Consider the following 23,055-nt stretch of genomic DNA (forward strand, 5'->3'; position numbering starts at 1 on the left):
AACAAGTGACATTCCCACATACATCTTTATTGTTTAACTTTCCTCTTACTCCTAAAATAAATGAAAATATCAACGAACACATATGCCAGAATTATACTTGCTCATCAATTGCCACCCTAGGTTGGCTTTGGATACAAGATTTTGGCAAAAATCAACTAAAGCATTCTTTGAGAGTTAATTGCGTACAGAGTTTATAATAAAGAGCATTACACATTTTATTATCATTTGTAAATTGTGTGCTGCACATCCTTTCTATCAATAAAATTTATAATAAACTTATGCACATTTATATCTACACACAGACTTTCGGGGGGAGAGCTGGCGGTTAAACTTTTACTAGCACACCACTGATCAGAGGTGACAAGTGGCTAGTCCCAGACACCATGGGGACCACTGACATAGTTTGACCCACACAGTGGTATTTAAAGCAACAAACAAAAAACAGAATAATGTGCCAACATTTACAAATCACCTGGAGTTCCTAATTCCCTTGAAGGATCAGATCTGGCCCTGCTGTATTCTCCCATGGCAGTGACACTCAACCAGCTTGCACTGCTGTGGACCCTTCAGCTGAATGTGCATGCTCAGCTTGCCACAATCCCCACCACTCCCTATTGTCCTCCCAACCTTGTGATTGAGCACCAAATGCCATGTTTCCCCATGTATATGCTTATTTGTCCTCTGTCAGCACAAAACCTGAACCGCATTTCAGTCTAGAAACCTGGCAACCTCAGGCTTGATTTATAACTTAATTAGCTTTCCTCCTCTATTGATTTAAGTCCCATTGACCCACAATTATTTCTTATAAGAATCACTTAAAACACATGTGAAATGGCTCTGAAACTATTAAAAGCCACCAAATGGAAGATATGCACATTAAGATGCTCATAATGTCTAACATGAGTTAATGTTATACTTTATTAATAAAAATCTATTAAAATTCAATTTGTTACATTTTCAGTAACTAATTACAGTAAATATATTTATTATTAATCTTTTCACTTGTATCCTTCTTGCCATTCTTTCTCGCTCTTTTTTTCTTCTTTGTCTTTTTCCATCACTTTAATCTTACCTCTCAAATACAATGTCAGTAATAAGGTCATTACATTTTTCTATTAGAATTCATATTTTGGTCTTAGTTTTGGCCTAATTTAAACACTGACATTATAGATGCATGCTAATTAGCCCGAATGGCCAAATCCCCCACCAATTAAGCTAATGTAGACATTTCAGTTTATTTCAGTTACCCTGTGTTAAGGTTAAGAGAAAAATGTGATGAATGTGATATAAAGTCATCAATTCCAAGACAGCCTGTCATTTCATAATAAAACTATTTCTTATTATGATATCATAAATTCAGTAATGTTTCAAATCCTTTGCACTCTGAATTTAGACATTTATACCATAATTGCCACAGATTCTTTATATTCCACTTTAATGGTTAGTTGGGTCTCTGGGAGAGAAGATTTTCCTCGTACAATGATGAGTCAGTTTAATTAATTAACTAATTAATTTTAAAATGTATTTATTTTTTATTTTTTTGGCTGTGCCACATGGCTTGCAGGATCCTACTTCCCCAACCAGGGATTGAACCCGGGCCCTCAGGTGTGAGACTGCGGCATCCTAACCTGGACCACCAGGGAATCCCCAGGTCAATTTAATTAAAAAAGAAATATGTTGTGTTAGTTCCTTGTATCAATGCACATAAAACCATTTTGTGTTAACCCCATCATACAAAGTGTCTTGACTTTCCAGTCTTAAACTTCCAAATGGACCGAGTGCTAAAAGTTCTTTCGTTAATTATCTATTAGTAATCTGGGCATATTTACCCATGGGAGTAATGTTATAAGGGACTATTACATTCCCAGGCTAGTCCCTCATGTAGTCAAACATAGTTCTACTGGTATTAATCTAAGTTCTGATTTCTGCAGCAGGAGAAGGAGGAGGAGGGAGATGAAGACAATGAGAGGAAAAATGGGGAAGTGGTACAGCGGGGCCGAAGATAGGAGGCAAGACAAGAGAAGGACATGAAGGGCTAGAAGAGGAAAACTTTCCCTGGGTTTAGGCCTTGCTCTAAGGAAAGAACCCAATGCACTTGGTTTTTGTGACTTCCAATTTTTATTTCTGTATCCCTTCCTCAGGATCCTAGTGCCCTCATTTGGTCCTAAAGTCCCACTCTATCCTCCAAGCTTCAAACCTCCTTCACTAAACACACTCACAAGACTCCCCTTTCTCAATGTGAATATTCTTAACAAGATATTTGGAAAATACCAGTCTAAGAGAACCTAATCATTTTGTGGCGCTCACAGTCTCAGAACGCTGAAGTCTATCATTCTCTACTTAGGGGAATTCCAACCTATCTAACAAAATGAAGCAAAAAAAAAAAAAAAAAAAAAAATTAAGGCAATGTTTTGAAGGAAGACGCTTTTCTTGGGGGTCATCCCCTCTGCTGAGCTCCACTAAGTGGTTCCTGGGGTGCACTGCTCTCTCCATTTCTGATCTGACATTTCTCCATCTGCCCCCAGTAGCAAGGACCTAGCCTCTAGCTGGCCCTCAAGGCACGTTTCTGGACTGAATCAAGTAGGTTTTTTGGCTCTTTTTATTTTGTTTTCCCATGGATGGGCATGGGCAGAGCATAGAGGGCCGGCAGAATGGGGGCTGAGGGTGAAGTGAAGTTGAGGATAGGAAAACCCATGACCTTGTTCACAGATTCCTCGCTGAAATGATCCATAATGTGCCAAAGGTCCCTAAGGTTGGACACAGCTACAATGTTAGTAAATGAATGTGACAACATAGCTTTTGTTGCTTAGAATTGGGAAGGTTTTAAAGTAGGAAAAGTAGGGGAAGTTGCCGGCCATGCCGGCAGAGTTTGCAATACTATATGATTTTAAGGATGACTCCCTGTTGAAAAGTGCCATATCTAAGAAGGAGATATACATACAGGTTTGCCAGCCTTGGTGTAACCACATGGGCTTCTCTCTGGATTCTCTCTCCCCACCATCGTGGATGAGTAAACTCTGCTCTGGGGAGGGATGCTTGGCCTCGGTGCTGATGCGAAGCCTCTTCAGGCCACAAATAGCCAGGTACTCAGTGGGGAGAATGTTGGTACTGCACAGAGAAAGCTTCAGGTCCCGGACCAGCGTGAAGTTCAATAGGAGTCCCAGTGCAGACGTGTCTGTGAACCAGATGGTCAGATGGTCATTGTAGCTGCTTTGCTCGACTGCGAGAGGCAGGACGGTTTTACAGCTGCACATCAGGTTGGCCAAACTGTAATCACAATCCCGGATGTCCGCAGAGCAGCTGCACTTCCGAATGGTGTTTTCCTTCGTGAAAATCAGCGTGCTGTTCTGCTGAGCTCTCGCGAGGCAGTCAAGTGCAAAGACGCCCAGTGCACCAATGACAAGGAGGCTGCACCCAGAGGGTGGTGCCATTCTTCTCTCAGGGTGGGCCAGCGAGTTTCCCCTTCACGAGCTGATTCATTGGAACTCACCTGAAAGAAGATGTGCAGCTTTATCACAGCCTCTCATTAGAAATGTGCAGCTTCCGGAAAAGGAGCCCCCTAAATAACCCGTCTTAAACTTTCTCTCTTGCAGTTCTAGCAAAGGCAGGCAATGCTAGGAGCCCAAGTGCAGGCCATGCTCTTTTCTCAGAACCTCCTGGGAGGCCTCAGCCAATCCCATGAACTCTGCTCACCTGAGCTGTAAAACTCCCCGTGATGTCTGTTGGTAGTGAGACTAACATGCCAACAAGTAAGCAAGAGCAGATGCCGGACAGGAGACCTACCGCAGCCTCTCTGCGGGCAGGGATTTGGAGTGATCTGAGTGCGCACATCCTCCAAACTTCCCGTTGCCAGTACTGAATGCCTGTCTACTCTCTAAACAGGCACATATCCGTCCCCCTGCCCCCAGTATCTGACTTCCTGGAATTCAGGAGACAAACAGTTCCTTGTCGGAATCAACTACCCACGTGCTACCTGTTCACACAGCATGAATACCGGTGAAACACTTAGTTAATGGTAAACTTCAATTTCTAACTAGACAAACATGCTCCCCTCAATCGTATTAATCTGTTTGTAGGACCATTCATACTTCTCCTGGTCTCCTAGTCCAGTATTAGAATCCACTTTAACTGTGTTACTCGACAATGAAAAGATTAATCACACACCAGTTAATCACAATGACCCTGATTTACCTACTCCTTTCCCAGAACAAATATTATAAATTGACTTTATTAAATAACTTACTATAGGGCTCCAAAAGGAAGCAATATATAAGCACGGTTAAATGACCTAAATAAGGTAGGAATGCATGTTTAATTTAAAGAGCAACCCTGATGTCCAATTTGGGGGAAAACGCCCTACAGTGCCTGGCACGTAATAGACGTGTGGTCTTCTTTTATGGTGTGATTGGAATAAGACTCACATTATGAAATAGGGCACCAGGTTTCAGTTTTGCAAAACTAAGGAAATTTCTCCTGAGTTAGCTGATGACTGAACAGACAGACCAAACAATACAGTTCAGTGCATCTGTACATATGGTGGTAGGCATGGCAGGATACTGGGGATAAGACCTCTGAATAGGAGAGTCCAGAGCTAGTGATGGCCCCCTGCAGGAAGTGTGGTAAGGAAGGATTGATGGAAGGTCACTCCAGGGAGTTAAACATGTGTCCAAAGAGGATGGTGACAGCAGGAAAGAAGCTAGGCAGACCTGCACCCCTCAGGGAGCAAGATGAGGCTACAGGATGGCAGAGTAAGTCAATGTGCAATCTAAGGTGGGGGGCAGAGCTAAAAACACTGGGGTCAGGTACACAGGCAGGCAGCACAAGTCCATCGTCAGGTTGGTGGAGTGAGTGCTGGGAGATTAAAAATCAGCTCAGCCAAGTAAACTTGAATGGAAGGTAAGACATTGGTTCACAGCAATCATAATACATTCATTCATTCAACAAATGCCCATTGGGAGTTTACTAGGTGGCAGGCACTTCGCTAGCCCAGGGGATACAGCCCAGAATAAGACAACGAGCTTATGTTCTAAGGGACTTGATTCTGCTTCCAGAGCCCAAGGTGGGTCAGGCCTGTGTGTGTGAGGACCAGAGGCTATGGAAGTAGGGAAGGGGAAGGAGGCAAAGGCAGGAGTCAGGTAAGGCCAAGCAGAAGAAACAAAAATGAACAAGCCCCGGACCCTGCCCCAAGGGCTCATGTGCAAAAGAGGAAGACAAGGAAGGCTGAACCGAGAAAGCTCTCCTGAATGTACACACAAATATAGGATCATAGGAGAGAGGTAGGCTAAAATCCATTCAGGAGACTGGATAAGGCGTTTGATAGTGTTTGTGTTTATTTTGAAGTTGGCACAGGGCTTTCTTCTTTTTTTTTTTTTTTAAGTATAAGTAGTGTTTTTATTCTTTCTAAAAATGGATTTTTCAAATGGTTTTTTAAATTAATTTTTATTGGAGTATAGTTGATTTACAATGTTGTGTTAGTTTCAGGTGTACAGCAAAGTGAATCAGTTATACATATACATATATCCACTCTTTTTTAGATTCTGTTCCCATATAGGTCATTACAGAGTACTGAGTAGAGTTCCCTGCGCTATGCAGTAGGTTCTTATTAGTTATCTATTTTACATATAGTAGTGTGTATCTGTCAATCCCAATCTCCCAATTTATCCCTCCCCCACCTTTCCCCTTGGTAACTGTAAGTTTGTTTTCTACATCTGTAACTCTATTTCTGTTTTGTAAATAGGTTCATTTGTACCATTTTTTTAGATTCCACATATAAACGATATCATATGATATTTGTCTTTCTGTGTCTGACTTACTTCACTCAGTATGACAATCTCTAGGTCCATGGCACAGGGTTTTCTTAAAGGATTTATTCATTAGTTCATTTTGTAGTAGAAGAAAGGGCTTTGAGAAACATGTAGATCCAGAATTCTCCCTGAATGAGAGCCTTAAGAGTTTTAAATTGTGTTAGAATGTGGTGGCAAGTACCCCACTTAGTAAGGAACAGTGCATAATTTATTAAATACAGATAATTTTAGATGATCACCTGTCCCAGATTCCACAGGAGGTTTCTAGGACTTCATGTCCCAGTAACCCCATCATCCCAGAACTAGGAATGCTGTCATCAGTATCAATGGCCTGCTCTGACCCCAGCCTTAGAGGGAAAGAGAGGGATGGGCATCTATACATCAGCTGGAACCTGGTGACAAAAGTGTCTACCTCATTCTTTTAGGTGCTGTTACCATTCAGAGGCGTGCATGGAAGAAGACAAGGGGTAAGAAGGGAAAAAGATATGGATTTCCTGGAGCTCTCCAGTGGAGCTGGAGATCCCCAAAGGGATTTGTGAACAACTTCCTAGCAGTCAAGGTCCTGGCTGGGCCTCAGCAGCGGGGGCGCTGCCTTCTGGACATCAGGGAACTTGAAGGCCAGAACAAGGAGGTCAGACGCCTGAAGCCTCATGAAGGGTTAGAGAAGGGGACAAGTATCCCTGGTAACCAACTGATGGGGTTTCCACAGAGATGCTAGTTGGACATTTTTCTCCTTCAGTTTTTAAAAAAAATTTTTATTGGAATATAGTTGATTTACAATGTCGTATTAGTTTCAGGTATACAGCAAACTGAATCAGCTATAGATATACATATATCCACTCTTTTTTTAGATTCTTTTCCCGTATAGACCATTACAGAGTATTGAGTAGAGTTCCCTGTGCTATACAGTAGGTTCTTATTAGTTATCTATTTTATATATAGTAGTGTGTTTATGTCAATCCCAAACTCCCAATTTATTTCCCCCACCCCTTATCCCCTGGTAACCGTAAGTTTGTTTTCTATATCTGTGACTCTACTTCTGTTTTGTAAATAAGTTCATTTGTACCCTTTTTTTTAGATTCCACATATAAATGATATCATATGATATTTGTCTTTGTCTGACTTATTCACTCAGTATGACAATCTCTAGATCCATCCATGTTCCTGCAAGTGGCATTATTTTGTTCTTTTTTATGGCTGAGTAATATTCCATTGTATATATGTACCACATCTTCTTTATCCATTTCTTTGTTGATGGACATTTAGGTTGCTCTCATGTCTTGGCTATTGAGAATAGTGCTGCAATGAACACTGGGGTGCATGTATCTTTTCGAATTATGGTTTTCTCCAGATATATGCCTAGGAGTGGGATTGCTGGATCATACGGTAGCTCTATTTTTAGTTTTTTAAGGATCTCCTTCAGCTTTACCATGGATTTCTTTCTTTAGGTTTGTTGAACGTGGATTATGAACACCCTACTTTCACTATGTATCTATTCATCTGTGGGCAAATTCCAGCCTGGCATAAGCAGAATGGGCACAGATACATCACATTGCCCCTGCCCCTTGACCTGCTTCTGCCCACAGTAGGAGGGGCACTGTTGGGAAAGACACTTTTTTCTCTGGGGGTTGCTCAGCTTGTAGATGGGAAATACAAATCTATTGGTAACTGCCTTGTGTCCAGAATGGGTAAGCTTGAGAATGAAGCCAACACAGAGGAAAACAGAGACAAGAAGTAGAGAGACATTCTTAACAATCTTTTTTTCAGCACCCAGATCAAGCCACACCTGACATTCTTCCTTGATTTTTTAAAAATATATGAGCCAAGTTTTTTTTCCCTACTCAAGCCAATCTGAACTGGGATATCTATAAGAAGCAATTAAAAGTGTCTTGGTACACTGACATTTGGTAAACTATGCTTTTTTCAGTCACTCGGTAAACATTTGTTGAGCGCTTGCTTTGTGCTAGGCACTGTGCTAGAAAATAAAGCTAGTAGGAGCTTCGTCAAGGGGTTATACCCCAGTCAAAGACACACTGGAACCAATGATCACAGAGTAATGTGATAATAATTATAACAACAATTTGTATGGGATATTAAGTCTGCACCTAGGACTGCCTGGGAGTGGCTAAGTTCATAATATCTGATTAGAGAAATATTTCTTGAGTGGGAAACCTAAAAGTAAAATTACCTATGTAATTAGCATAGAGTAACCAGAATTTTTTAAATCAAAAGTAGGATAGAGAGATTGACAGGATAGGAGGTTGGCAGGGGTGGCAGTGGGAAGGGGCAGTCGAGGGGTCCTGTGGGGCTGGAATCCTCTGACTTCGTCTGACAGATCATTTTCTCAGTATCCCAGCTTTTTGTGGGCTCCATCATTGAGATTTGCAGACTGTGTCCTAATATAAGCCCGCTCCACACCCCTAGGGTTGGGGCATAGTGAGGGCCTGAGGCATAGGGAGGGGCAGAGGGGCGTGGGTTTTATCTGTGGCCATTCTGCTTATGCCGTGCTGCAGTCTGCCCGCTAATGGACAAATGCACAGTGAAACTAGGGTAAAGGTTCATTCCTCCCTTACATGCAGTCTAATGCCATTAAAGGGGTGGGGGGGTGGAGGTAGGGAGTGTGTGCTCCACTCCACACAGTCATTCAGCGACCCAGGCTTTATTTATTTATTTATTTATTTAGGCCAGCTTCTAGGGCCCTCAGGTCCTCCACAGTATTTTTTTTTCTTTTTTCTTTTGGCCGCACTGCGCGGCAGGCGGGATCTTAGTTTCCTGACCAGGGATCGAACCCGCGCACCCGGCAGGGGAAGCGGGGAGTCTTAACCACTGGACCAGCAGGGGAGTCCCCTCCACAGTATTTTCTGCCCACGTTTCATGGGCCAGAGCTCAGCCACATGGAGCCACGTGACTGCAGGCAGTGTGGAAATGAAGCCCAGCACTTTGCCAGGAGAGGAGAGGAGAATGTGGGTACTGGTGGGCACTAGAAGTTTCTGACATACCTAGGTTGTGAGATACAATGAACAGCTTTATGCAACCATGACAAAAGAAGCTCAGGTGGTATCAGTCCACCTAAACTTTTCAGGCAAGATGCTGAAAACAATGTATGGCCGCTAAATCTTTGATCATTGAATCACTGAACATGTTTAGAAACCGGAGCTCCTATTCAGACTCATTTGAAATATTATTTTTATATCTCAGTTGGAGAAATCCTGAGAGCAATTAATAGTAGCAGCTAGCTGCATGAAAGCAAAGACTCCTGAACTGAGCAGATACAGACATCAGTTACTTCAAAACAAATTCCACACAGATTCCTTCTCAATCTAGGATTACACCCAAAATGTAGATAATGTTTATACTTGGCTCCAAAAGGAATGTTTCAAACTGGACTAGTTTTGTTTATAAGAAGGTATTACTAGTAAGGAGATATTGTGTCAGCAGGAGGATAGCCTTTGGACCATTTGCCTGAAACAGATTTGAAATGTCATGAAGAATGATGCTTTGAATTCTATAGTCTTAACACAAAAGACAAGACATCCGATTATGGGAAAATAGAGTGACACTCTCCAAATCCTTACAGCAATCAAAACTCAAGTGATTTCAAATTTTAATTCAGATGTAAGTTTAATTTGAAATTAGAAGTGATTTTTTTAAAGTGCAAAGACAATTAAGGGAAAGACTCAATTGAAGAAACTGGAGAAGTAAGAGAAGCAGACACTGATGAGATGCTCCAGCAAGAAGCAGACAGTCTGAAATATAAATCTGAACGCAGCACGGGGAAGAAAGGGAGAAGAAATCCAGCATCTGGGCATCCCAAGAAACCCACTTTGAAGCAGGACTTGCAGAGCTAAGTGAGGATGTCTCTCCCAAATGTAATCCCCAGAGTGTGTCCCTGCAAAAATCCTTGAAGATTTGGAGGTGGTGAAAATGAGAGGAATTCCTGAAAAGGAGACAATTTGGAATCTTAGGTGTATCCCACAAAGTGAGACGTGTATGCATACTCTTGGAGTGTATTTTATCAAAAGGGCGCACACTGGAGGATTACTGGACTGAGTGTCAATATTATGACATAGTATGAGTGTGTTTCGTGTTTGGTAATTGAAATCATTGTTGCTTTTGTTGTGGTCATCCATTTACAATGCTTGGTGTCAGTCTATTTATCTCCTGTAAAAATAAAATACAGTGTGTGTGTGTGAAAAAAAAATGTAAACAATGCTTGATAGGATAATGAGATTAGAGATGGTCTTTTAAATTTTTCATTGTTATGCTAATACAATACCTTTATAAAACGTAAAAATCTTGAAACAACACATTTTAAAAAAATTGTGGTAAAATACACAAAACAGAAGATTTATCATTTCAACCATTTTAAAGTGGACAGTTCAGTGATATTATGTCAACAGATTTTTAAAACTTTCAGATGGCACCTGAATAAACTATGTGTTGTCCATTGGTGATTTTAATATATCTGGTATATAACTAAAGTCACCACAAAACTTTTTCTGGGAAATTGGCAGATCATAAACATAAAAAAATTATTTTGCTTTATATTAAACCTTATTGTTTTACTGTTTCAAAATTCAAATTTACTCACAAGAAAGAGTCAGTTTCATATTAGATTTGGTTTAACAAATGCTGCTCCTGCTATTCATTCTTATCACCAAAAAATAAAAAGGCTATTTGTGACTTAACGATAACATGTTCCAGAAAATTAAAAGTTAAGGTCTCTTAGAAACAATACAAACGTTATCAGTAGAAGTGAAGTATACCAAATTTATATATTCAGGAGAACGTGAAACTTATACCATTGATTGTTAAAGGGTTTTAAAAGCTTTTTATTACATTTGGTAACAAAATTCTAGGCTTGGTTGTAAAATCCTGGGTTAACTATCATTTGGAAATTTAAATATACATTACAGTAAACATTTAGAAAATGTTTTTCTAAAATGTTCCATCTAGGTCAATAAACTTGTCTGTAGAAGTCTTTTATAAGGATAAAAAAAAAAAAAAAAAAGGGCGCACACTGCCTGCTGACATGGACAGCAGTTAACATGGCCTCGCTCACTGCTGGAGTCTAATGGGTTGCTCAAGGAACATCGCATGTACTCTGGGAACAAACAACTGGGCAACTAACTATAAGGTGATGTGCATGGTGAGTACTTATTAAAGACACAGACCAAGTGTTGGGCAGGAGGAAATGGGAAAGACTCCCAGAGATGGTGCTGTGTGGACTGAGAAGAGAGTGGATGGGGTGAGGAAAGCTGAGGTGCTGCATATAGAGGAGTTGCTTGAGCAAAATCTCAGACTAGAGTACTTGGCGTGTCTTGGGGCCATGAGGCCGGGACTGTGCCAGCCAAGCTAAGGGGTTTGATCTCCAAATGCTTCTGATCTTCACCCCACCAATATAACCCCTCCCCAGTAGATATAATTTTTAATTTCTAAAGGTATTAGAAATACCATAATTATACTATCTACATTGTAAACAATACACGAAGAGTAGAATTTTAAATACTTGAGACGAAAAATAAAAATGGAAGTTTGAACAGCCTCTTCAATAAGTGGTGCTGGGAAAACTGGACAGGTACATGTAAAAGTATGAAATTAGAACACTCCCTGACACCATACACAAAAATAAACTCAAAATGGATTAAAGACCTAAGTGTAAGGCCAGACACTATCAAACTCTTAGAGGAAAACATAGGCAGAACACTCTATGACATAAATCACAGCAAGATCCTTTTTGACCCAGCTCCTAGAGAAATGGAAATAAGAACACAAATAAACAAATGGGACCTAATGAAACTTAAAAGCTTTTGCACAGCAAAGGAAATCATAAACAAGACCAAAAGACAACCCTCAGAATGGGAGAAAATATTTGCAAATGAAGCAACTGACAAAGGATTAATCTCCAAGATTTACAAGCAGCTCATGCAGCTCAATAACAAAAAAACAAACAACCCAATCCAAAAATGGGCAGAAGACCTAATAGACATTTCTCCAAAGAAGATATACAGATGGCCAACAGACACATGAAAGAATGCTCAACATCATTAATCATTAGAGAAATGCAAATCAAAACTACAATGAGGTATCATCTCACACCAGTCAGAATGGCCATCATCAAAAAATCTACAAACAATAAATGCTGGAGAGGGTGTGGAGAAAAGGGAACACTCTTGCACTGTTGGTGGGAATGTAAATTGATACAGCCACTATGGAGAACAGTATGGACGTTCCTTAAAAAACTAAAATTAGAACTACCATACGACCCAGCAATCCCACTACTGGGCATATACCCTGAGAAAACCATAATTCAAAAAGAGTCATGTACCAAAATGTTCATTGCAGCTCTATTTACAATAGCCAGGACATGGAAGCAACCTAAGTGTCCATCATCGGATGAATGGATAAAGAAGATGTGGCACATATATACAATGGAATATTACTCAGCCATAAAAAGAAATGAAATGGAGGTATTTGTAATGAGGTGGATGGAGTTAGAGTCTGTCATACAGAGTGAAGTAAGTCAGAAAGAGAAAAACAAATACAGTATGCTAACACATATATATGGAATCTAAGGAAAAAAAAAAAAAAAGATCATGAAGAACCTAGTGGCAAGATGGGAATAAAGACACAGACCTACTAAAGAATGGACTTGAGGATATGGGGAGGGGGAGGGGTGAGATGTGACAGGATGAGAGAGTGTCATGGACATATATACACTACCAAATGTAAAATAGATAGCTAGTGGGAAGCAGCCGCATAGCACAGGGAGATCAGCTCGGTGCTTTGTGACCGCCTGGGGGGGTGGGATGGGGAGGGTGGGAGGGAGGGAGATGCGGGAGGGAGGAGATATGGGAACGTGTGTATATCTGTAGCTGATTCACTTTGTTATAAAGCAGAAACTAACACACCATTGTGAAGCAATTATACTTCAATAAAGATGTTTTAAAAAAAAAAAAAAATGGAAGTTTGAGTATTGTCAGCTCTACCCCACTGGCTCATGTACTCCCTTTGATATACACACCCCCTTTGGAGGCCCCTGCAAGAGTCAAAAGTGAGGCGCTGAAGGTTTGTGAGCAGGGGAGACCCGTGTAGATCTGTGCTTAAGGAAGTTCATGGAGGTGCCAGGTGGAGATTGAATTAGAGGGGCAGAGACCAGAAAACAATGAGTTCTAAGTGAGAAAACGCTTTTCTTTTGTATTTTCTTTGAAGGTTTATCTCTCTTCATTTGCTGACTCCTTCTAACTCCAGGCTCTCCAGATAAATTTATTTCACTATCTGGAATCCTTGAGGGGGTAGAGGGCACAAGAGAGTGGGATTGAGGAGGTGGGAATGAGGTCGAGGCTCCTGCCCTGCTGTCCCCTTGCTGTGCCTTCCTCTTAGTTCCTTGGTCATCCCCTCATCCACTCTTTACAGGTGCCTGGTGCTGAAACCCCACTCATACAGGGGTCTAATATCACTTGGTTAAGCCTTAATACAGACTTAAGTAAACACATTCTTGCCCAAGGGGATTGCGCTTTAAGCCTTATCCCTACCTTGCCCCTTGTTAGAGGGATAGTGAGGGTTAAATAGAAATACAGGAGAAGTGTGGGGTGAGACTCCTTTCTAGGACCCAGAATTGTGTGGCCACCTGTTCTCAGGCCCAGTTCCCACTCGTTTGTGGTTGTGCAATCACCCTTCCCATGGAGGCCAGGGAGGAAATGTTGGCTACTCTGTGTTCTGTGGGTGAGAAGCTCGCAGAGATGCTGGATGAAGGCTTTAGGTGGAGGACCTTGAGAATGATTTTTTGAAAAAAAAAAGATTTTTAGCATTTTCCTTTTCCTTGGCTCTGCTCCACAAGTGCACTGCAGGAGACAGTTTAGAGAGAAGCACTACGTAAGATGGTATTGGAAACAGGAATAATGTTCTTATTGCTTAATATTTCAAAGCTTATAATGTTGAAAGCTAATTTGGGTTTCTCCCCCATGTTTTCTTACTAGGATAAGTGTTGTCTTTTCTTTCTTCTTCACATTCCACAACGGCACACTCCCGTCCCTGGTACGAGCCACTGAATTTTCACACACCCTTCCAAGTGATTCTGAAGTCACCGCCTTGTAAAGTCTCTGTTGACAAAAATCACTTCCCCTTCATCGAAGTTCACATGGTTCATCGTGAGAGGCAGGAAACGGGGTTCGCTGTGATTCTGATGGGGTCAATTTCTCATTTGATTTATACAGTAAGACCTACACTCTTTGCTATATCATCTGATAGATTTCCTCATCTAGAAAAAGAGGAAATACAAGTTCATGTCTCCATAAGTTGGAATTCAGGCCAAATTAGCTTCAAGCATGCAATTCGGGTCTTCAGGGGACACAATTTAAAGCATTTTTGTGATTGTTAAACTCACTGAATATTTTTGGGCCAAAGAGCTCTTCTGAGTCATTTTTCTCAATATGGCATGGGAATGATAATACCTACCACACAAGGCTATAATACGAGTAAAGCAAGGTGCATGTCATAATATATAGTCTATTAGTGCTGTTCATAAGTACTATTACTACTACTCATAAGCAACTATAATACACAGAGTACTATAGTACTATTCATAAACTATGGTATTTTGTAATGTCAGAATTATAGTGATAATAGGAATATATATATATTGGGGATATTAGGACATCCCAAAAGCCACCTTCCCCAAAATCTAAAGTAATGGTTAAATTTTTTTTTTTTTTAAAGATATTCACCATGTATTTCTTCTTTAGGTCTTTTTTTTTTTTTAAATTTATTTTTATATTTATTTTTGGCTGTGTTGGGTCTTCGTTTCTGTGCGAGGGCTTTCTCTAGTTGCGGCGAGCGGGGGCCACTCTTCATCGCGGTGCGCAGGCCTCTCACTATCGCGGCCTCTCTTGTTGCGGAGCACAGGCTCCAGACGCGCAGGCTCAGTAATTGTGGCTCACGGGCCTAGTTGCTCCGCGGCATGTGGGATCTTCCCACACCAGGGCTCGAACCCGTGTCCCCTGCATTGGCAGGCAGATTCTCAACCACTGCGCCACCAGGGAAGCCCTAGTACTGGTTAATTGAATGCACTGCTTGCACTGAAAATTGGAACAGAGAACAAGCTCAGCATAAAACAAAAAGATCTTTCTGTATCATTTTTTCTTGAACCTAATTTACAAATGTCCTCCTGTAAATTCTGGGGAATGCGAGGCCTTGAAATTATGAGTGAGCAAGTCTGGTAAATGGCAATAACTGTCCAATTCCCATTTCTACTAATTTAAATGTGTATAAAATGTTTACAGAGACAGCAAGAGTATGGGATATGATCAAAACACTTTCTTTCTGATCTTCTCCTGTGCTTGCTGGATATTGTGGTGGGCTGAATAACGGCCCCTAAAGATATCCATATCCTTATCCTTAGAACCTATGAATATTACCTTACAAAGCAAGGAGGATTTTACATACGTGATTAAGTTAAAGATCTTGAGATGGGGAAATTATCCCGGATTATCTGGGTAGGCCCAACGTAATCACGAAGGTCCTTCTAAGAGGGATGCAGGAAGAGAGAGAGAAGAAAAAGTGACAACAGAAGCAGAGATTGGAGCTATGTGGCCATAAGCCAAGGAATGCCAGCAGCCTCTAGAAGCTGGAAGAGGCAAGAAATGGATTCTCCCTTGGAGTCTCCAGAAGGATTAGTCCTGCCAATACCTTGAATTTAGCCCAGTCAGACTGATTTTGGACTTCTGCCCTCCAGAAATGTGAAAGAATAAATGTGTGTTGTTTTAAGCCACTAAGTTTGTGGGAATTTGTTAGAATGGTGATAGGAAAGGAATACAGAAATTATGGGGAAACAAAACCACCCAATCAAACCACTTTTGGATCAAACACACTAGCTCGTCTTTATTCACAGCCCTGCAGTATTCACTAGTTGTGTCATGTGTCTTATTACTCTCACTAGACTGGATCATAAGCTCTTAGGGTAACAATGTCCTAAACTCCTTTCCCTTCTTCTGTAGTACCAAGCTCAGAGCTGTCATAGAGTAGCCACTCTGTACTGGACCCAGCCCAGTCTGAACAGATGCATCTGGACACGTCTCACGAGTTCAGGGGCTGACCGTATCCAGGTGGTTTTTTGCATATATGGAATTGTTGAGAAAAAAGAAGGAAGAGTAAAGGTGATGTGTGAGGGTCTGGGGCAGGAATGAGTGGAGGGACGGGACAGCACTTGCCTCTTCTTAACCCAGACTAATTAAAGCCTTGGGCTGGGTCCAGTGGAGTTGTAGGCAGATACTGCATGGACGGCTCTCAAGAACTTGGAGATGCGGGGCACAGTGGCCCCTGCCCAGGTGAGAAAGTGTGACACTGAGCAGGGGACAGAGTCATTCTCCCCACTTCTACACTGAGGGCAGCCCAGCTCTGGCACAGCGAGGGATGAGGGGCAGATAGCATCATTTGGTCTCTCCTGGAGGACAGACTGGGATGTCTCCAGACACTGCTCTCCAGGCAACAAGTTAACAAGGAGCCCCATGGCAGCGGCATGTGGGGGGCAGTCAACATCCAATGGCAGCTGGGGACAGAGGCACATGAGAAGACCGTTTGTGAATACAGGTGAGGCACTCCTGGGGACCCCAAGAAATAATTAGAGGAGACTCTATTGTGTAGACACGGGGGTGGGAAGGAAGCAAGGACCTGTATCAGGTAGATGGGAGCACAAACCAACCAGATACAAGCGATTGGTGTTAATTAAACCTTATTTGTGCCCACTGGTTGGTGAAGCCAGGATCTCTTCAAGTATCAATTGGATTACTGCTTTCAGATTAAACATAGTTAATGATAGAAATGAACTAAAGTGCTCAAAAGCATCTCGACTAAGATAATTAAGAACTAACTGGGGACTCCCCTGGTGGTCCAGTGGTAAAGAATCCGCCTTCCAATTCAGGGGACGCAGGTTTGATCCCTGGTCGGGGAACTAAGATACCACACGCTGCAGGGCACCTAAGCCCTTGCGCCACAACTACTGAGTTCGTGTGCCACAACTAGAGAGAAACCCGAGCACCGCAACAAAGATCCCACGTGCCACAACTCAGACCTGATGCAGCCAAGAAAATAAATAAATAAAACTAAATAAATATTTTTTAAAAATAGCTTTATTTTTATATATATGTGTGTGTGTGTATATATATATATATATATAAAGCTACTTTTTAAAACATCTTTATTGGAGTATAATTGCTTTACAATGGTGTGTTAGTTTCTGCTTTATAACAAAGTAAATCAGTTATACATATACATATGTTCCCATATCTCTAAAGCTGTTTTTTAAAAGAACTAACTGAAAAGCAGACGTTTTATGTTTTGAAAGCATTCAGCTTAATTGAATGTTGATTTCCCCCACTAGTTTGTCTATTGGATGCTGGAACAATTGCTGCTGGTATGTTGTGTCAGTCAGATTTCTGATGTGACACAGCCCTGGTCTTCACGTTGACCATGGTTTCCCCAGTCCTTAGCGCCTGACTCATAGAGGCACTCCGTAAATATTTATATTATCCAAATAAATCCCTATATTAGCTAAGTCAGAGAGGCATGTTATTGATCCTTTACTTCCTCTTTTACCTTTTACCTCCTGGAATTGTGGAGTGTATCATATCAAATTAGCAAGCAAAATCCATCTTCTTTAGCAGGAATTTCAGCATGTGGCTCAGCCATGACAGAGGAAGTATAAGGAGATTTTGTGTACTGGTGAGAGGGTGGCAATTTAAGCTCAATATCTTATGCCTTGCCTGTGAATCTCCTTGAAGGTCATCGAATGACATCTGGCAAAAGACCCATGAGGCATCCCCAACCTCTTGTGACTTTACCAGTGAGCATCGTCTAAGTTTGCAGTTGCCTTGGAGCTTTTCTGTGAAACTGATGGGGACAAAGGGTGAAACACACTCACCTAGGATAGGGACCATGAGCCCCGAGTCAGGACCCCAGATCACCATCCTTCTACCTCACTCCACATGGCTTCCCCAGGCTTAAGGGAAGCATGAGCTGAGTTAGTATATATTGATCTCACAGATATTTGTGGGCATCAGAAGCCATTGCCTTAATTGCTCTCCGTTGAGGGATTATAATAACCCGTGCTGCAAACTTCCCCACAATCTAACATTTAAGCATCCAGTCTTGTGGAACTAATTCAGGGAGAGCTTTGCTCAAATTACTGGGCCTGTATTATATGAGTGTGAGGTTGCCAAGGAAAATAAGTCAGAGTAATCCCTTTGCTAGGAGATGAGAAACAAAAAATGCTGGCAGACCTTTAATATTTTAATTACCTGCTTCCAGGACAATAAAAAGGGAATTAGGTCCTCCACTTACAGTTGTACATTATTACAGCCCATAAAATACCTTAAACTATTTCCTTAAGATGTAAGCCTTAAGCTTTTTCCTTTCATCTGTATTCAACCATTAGATTTTAGACAAGTAAGAGTTAAATTTTTCCTTTAGTGGTTTTAGTTACAAATATTGGAACCAAAGGTAATTTGAACCTTGTTGCTTTCTTGGAAGATTTTTTAGGGTTTTACGTGCCTACAACTAAAGGTAATATGGGATCCTGGAACAGAAAAAGGACATTAGGTATCTAAGAAAATCTGAATAAAATATAGATATCAGTTAAAATAATAATAATGTATCAATATTGGTTCATTAATTGTGACACATGTATAATTCAGTAATGTAAGATGTTAATAATAGGGGACACTGGGTGCAGGGTATATGGGAACTCTCTGTGCTATCTTCACAATTTTTCTGTAAGTCTATAACTATTCTAACATAAGAATTTTATTTGAAAAGAAGCCCTCCTGACCTCATCGATGACTCATTGAAGGTATTTTGTGACAAGAGCAGACACTCTAGGGATAATATGGGCAACACAGTTTGGGCTAAACTGAATACCATGAAATGGTGACTAGGCATGACTCCAAAGGAATCCTGTAAAGCTCCTGGACACAGAGAAGATCCTGGCTTCCTAATGACCTTGGAGCCCAGGCAGTTCAGAAATGCAAATGAGAAGTGATCATTCTATGGGAAATGGATCAAAACTGGAATGGAAAGGCATCAGGGAATATTGTTAGAACAAGTCCTGATGGATGTGTGTGTGTGTGTGTGTGTATTGTCTTCTTGTATGTGTGTGTGTGTGTGTGTGTGTGTGTGTGTGTGATGCCTCCCTCGTGCTGCTTATGTTGCCCCCTGTGTCAGGAGTGTTTTCTATTTCTCATCTGCTAAGAAACCACCCTCATCTCTTAAACTGTCTTCACATCTTTCATGAATCTTTAGTAGGCTAGATTCATGGATGACAGTTCTTGCCTACCTCAGACCTCTTATAGGTCCACATCAGTTAACCATAAAAGAAATTAAAAACCAAGCTTTTGCAAGCAAATCTATAAGTATACAGAGAGCCCAGTGCCTGTTTTATGTTAGATTTTTTAAGCCCCTCTAAACCGGCCGTTCTTAGGGTCATTCCACTGGAATGATTGTTATCAGATTCCCAGTGACTCCCACCCCCCAAAATGCACCAAAATCAATGGTTAATGTCTCATCTCATTTTGCTTGACTTCTCACCAGCATTCAGCATGGTTGCCAGCTCCCTCCTTCCTGAGCAAAGACCTTTCTGTTCTTCCTTGACACCACATGCTCCTGTTTTTCTTGCTACCTCAACGCCGACTCATTCTTAGTATCTGGCTGACATCTTCTCGTCTTCCCTGAGTGCTGCATGCCCCTGGCTTGGCGCCTGGCTCTCTTCTCTCTGTATGTCCACTCCCTTGGCGATTGCATGCTGACCCCTGGATTTCAGTATTATCTATATGCTGATGACTAACCAGCTTCCAAACCCTTCCCTGAGCTTCATGCTCGTGTATCCAGCATCTCACTTGAATAGCTCTACCTGAATAGCTAACAGACACCTCAGACTTAACTTGTCAAATATACAACTCTTGACTCCCAAGAGAGTTCAGACTACTAGATAGAGAACAGATGTTATTGTATTCACATTTTACTACACACACCTTTATTGCCCCTCAGCCCTGTGTTCCCAGGGCTAAACTAGCTAACTATAGAAAATGGTCATCGATAAGAGGCAATGTACTTTCAAATAAGAAATGTGGGAGTTCCATGTGTGTTGAAAAATGACTGAAATTAGGAACTACACATGTTTTTCAATGATTAATAATATTTAATAAGTGCTTCTTTTGTACCAGGTACTGTTTGAAGTATTTTACGTGTTTTATTTCATTTAATCCTTACAATAATCGTAAAGGTAGATACTATGGCCCCATTTTCTTATCAGAAAATGAAGACACAGAGAGGTTAAATAGCTTGGTCAAAGTCAGAGCCAGAAGGAAACAACTGAGACTTGAACCCAGACAGCCAAATATACTCTAAGGAGTCATGGTGGAAATTACAGTTTCATTTCCCACCCCAGGGTCAAGTTCCTACTCACATGACGTTCCATGCCTCGGATTCTATTACTAGACTCCGTGGCCTCTAACCTCAAGTGTGTATAGAAACCTCACACTAGATGAACAGGAAACAAAAGGAACGAAGTGAGTTCTATTATGCACAAGCATCAGAACACTTTTTTTTTTTTTAAAAAAGAAATGGCTTATAAATTAGATTTTAAAATAAGGACAACATTGGTTGAATGCTGCTGCTGTTAACATAGTCATGGAATGTGGGACAAAGACTCTCAGAGAGCAAGCCAGTGGGAAGTCTTAACTAAAATATGTAACTACTGCACCTTTCTACTCAACACAGGTTCTTGTGAGAGTTTATTAACCAATGGTTGCAAACCCTTCAAGCATTTCCTGTGAATGGCTTGCTATACGTTTAGCTAATTAGATCATTGGTGCTCCAACCCCCATCTCTGCAGGTCTGGCCCCCTTAATCACACACCCATGGAACTGTGTGGTTTGTCTCTTCTCTCCATTGACACAGAGACACGAGCCACTGGACCCTGAATTTTTTTTTTTTTCTTTTTTTTTGGCTGCGTTGCACGGCTTATGGGATCTTAGTTCCCTGACCAGGGATCGAACCCGGGCCCCTGGCAGTGAGCGTGCCAAGTCCTAACCACTGGACTGCCAGGGAATTCCATAGACCCTGAATTTTAAAAGTGGATCATATACTAGGTTCAAGTGATAAAAATATGGATGCGAAAAAGAAAATTGGGAGTGCTATGTCAACTGTTGAAAAGTATTCATTTCCATAGACACTGTATTGAATCTGTTATTTTCAGAAAATGCCCAATTTCTCTCAAAAACATGATGAGAAATCCTTTTTTTCCTTTCAAACATTATTTTTAAATGATGCATTACATTGAATTGTTTGGTATAAAATAAAAGTAAAAACTTGCGAAATATCACCCTTTTCATTAAAAAACATTTCAAGCAAGCGAGGTCTGATATTTTTGGTAGTTTTTAAGGACAGGTTTTTATAAATATTATGCACAATTCTTTTGAAACATTTCCTTTCCTCAATATACACCAACACACTTATTGCTAAAAAACTGCCCCAAAACATATTTATTAAACAATGAATATATGCAGAACTGTGTAAGGATTACTGGTTTTGATTAAAACATCCCCATTACTGTTTTACTACAGTATTTATCGTGTTTGTTTCACTTTTGAAAACAAGAACCAGTTTTTTAAAAAGTTAACCAATCCAAATGTTGATGCTCATCTAAATTTGGTTTCTTCTTGTCTTCCTATGTTTTCTAATGACTAGTGTGTAAATAAACAGTAAATATAATACCATTAGATAAAATCAGAGCGAAGAAACAATAAAAGCCAATGTTTTGAGAGTTCCTAGTTTTACTGGTGATCACGGTAAGGAAAAGAGATATGACACAAATCTCTTTCATTTAATTGTTATTTAGCATTAAAGACCAACAGGAAAATATAGCCGGATTCTTTTGTTTTTCTTTTTTTTATTTTATTTTAGCCAGATTTAAAAATAGAAACAGGAAGCTCAGATTCCACGGCGATATTTGTTATATAATATTAACCTAAGTGAGTTTATCTATTTAGGGACTGAGAAGACCATTTCATTCTTTGCTTAATGTACTGAAAACATTTCCTTTTAAAGGCAGAATCTCAGTAAAGAGCAATTCATACGCCTGGAAGCTTCAAGGAGTGTTTCACGGTGAAAGTGACTTATAAGTTATGCGTTATATTCAGGAAATGCAAACACGACAAGAAGAAGGTGGCGCCGATGGTGTTTCTTCAAACCATCACAGAACTTTCCTGCCATGCAGCAGAAATTGTGAAGCTATTAAAAACTGTTAAGCTAGACATGCTTTTCAAAAAAAAGAACAGAGAAATTACTTACATCTCAAGCTCCACTGCAAGGCTGGCTCCGCCACTCCCAGACCTCTGCCTGATCCTTCACTCTGGCTTGACAGCTGGTCTAATCTGCAAGGCAGGACGGACGGAATGCCTGTTCTTGCACTTGCTGTTCTTTTCCGTTTTCAGAGGGCCAGTGGCCCTGGTCATTTCCATGGCAACCAGAAGGAAGCTGCCCACCTACCGATTTCATGAACCACGCAGTGGGAGACAACCCACCTTGGTGACTGCTGGCTACTCTTCTGGGGGTTCCAAAGTGGAAAGTTTCCAGAAGAAATGAAGGAGACTGCTGCTCTGTGCTGACCTGAAGGGCTAACAGTAATGCAAGAAATTCTACTTTAGCAGGAAATTGAATGAATTAAGTGTAGAGCGTGGAGACTCCTTGATGCTTTCACTATCATGATTTGTTCCACTCATTTTGGCCCAATGAATTGTTACTTATGGCAAATGCCTGAACTAGTATAAAAATTGACCTATTGTGGTTGTTCCAGAGAGAAAGTGAACTCATTTCAACTCCAAAGATGTAGTCCTAGAGTTTATTACACTATGTGGAGTAAGTCAGACAGAGAAAGACAAAGATCATATGATATCACTTATCTGTGGAATCTAAAATATGATACAATTTTAATATATGTGCTGCCAAAGCCAGCACTAAAATATGATACAAATGAACTTATTTGCAAAACAGAAACTGACTCACGCACACAGAAAATAAACTTATGGTTACCAGGGATTTCCCTGGTGGTCCAGTGATTAAGACTCCACGCTTCCAATGCAGGGGGCGTGGGTTCGATCCTTGGTTGGGAAACTAAGATCCCGCAACCCCCCCCCCAACAAATAGCATCATACAACTATGGTTACCAAAGGGGAAAGGGGAGGAGGAGGGATAAATTAGG

General features: G+C 40.9%; 1 protein-coding gene across 3 annotated transcripts; it reads right to left on the bottom strand.

Annotated features, from left to right (window-relative positions):
* Positions 1-19: 19 nt before the first annotated feature.
* C4H21orf62 (chromosome 4 C21orf62 homolog) lies at positions 20-22,221 on the bottom strand. Of its 3 annotated transcripts, none has more exons than XM_036849566.1 (2): positions 22,146-22,221; positions 20-3,490 (listed from the first exon to the last, which is right to left on the bottom strand). In XM_036849566.1, the coding sequence occupies exon 2, from the start codon at positions 3,429-3,431 to the stop codon at positions 2,772-2,774; it is 660 nt and encodes a 219-aa protein (XP_036705461.1). In that variant the 5' UTR covers positions 3,432-3,490; positions 22,146-22,221; the 3' UTR covers positions 20-2,771. The 3 variants fall into 3 exon arrangements, with proteins under 3 accessions (XP_036705461.1, XP_036705463.1, XP_036705460.1); XM_036849568.1 differs by lacking the exon at positions 22,146-22,221 and adding an exon at positions 3,784-3,846; XM_036849565.1 differs by lacking the exon at positions 22,146-22,221 and adding an exon at positions 3,694-3,840.
* Positions 22,222-23,055: the final 834 nt, after the last annotated feature.

The sequence above is a fragment of the Balaenoptera musculus genome, chromosome 4 (genome assembly GCF_009873245.2).
Source record: "Balaenoptera musculus isolate JJ_BM4_2016_0621 chromosome 4, mBalMus1.pri.v3, whole genome shotgun sequence".
NCBI lineage: Eukaryota > Metazoa > Chordata > Mammalia > Artiodactyla > Balaenopteridae > Balaenoptera > Balaenoptera musculus.

Coding starts and splice junctions, on each gene's coding strand:
- C4H21orf62 (XM_036849566.1), bottom strand. CDS start 3,431: ATGGCACCACCCTCTGGGTGCAGCCTCCTTGTCATTGGTGCACTGGGC.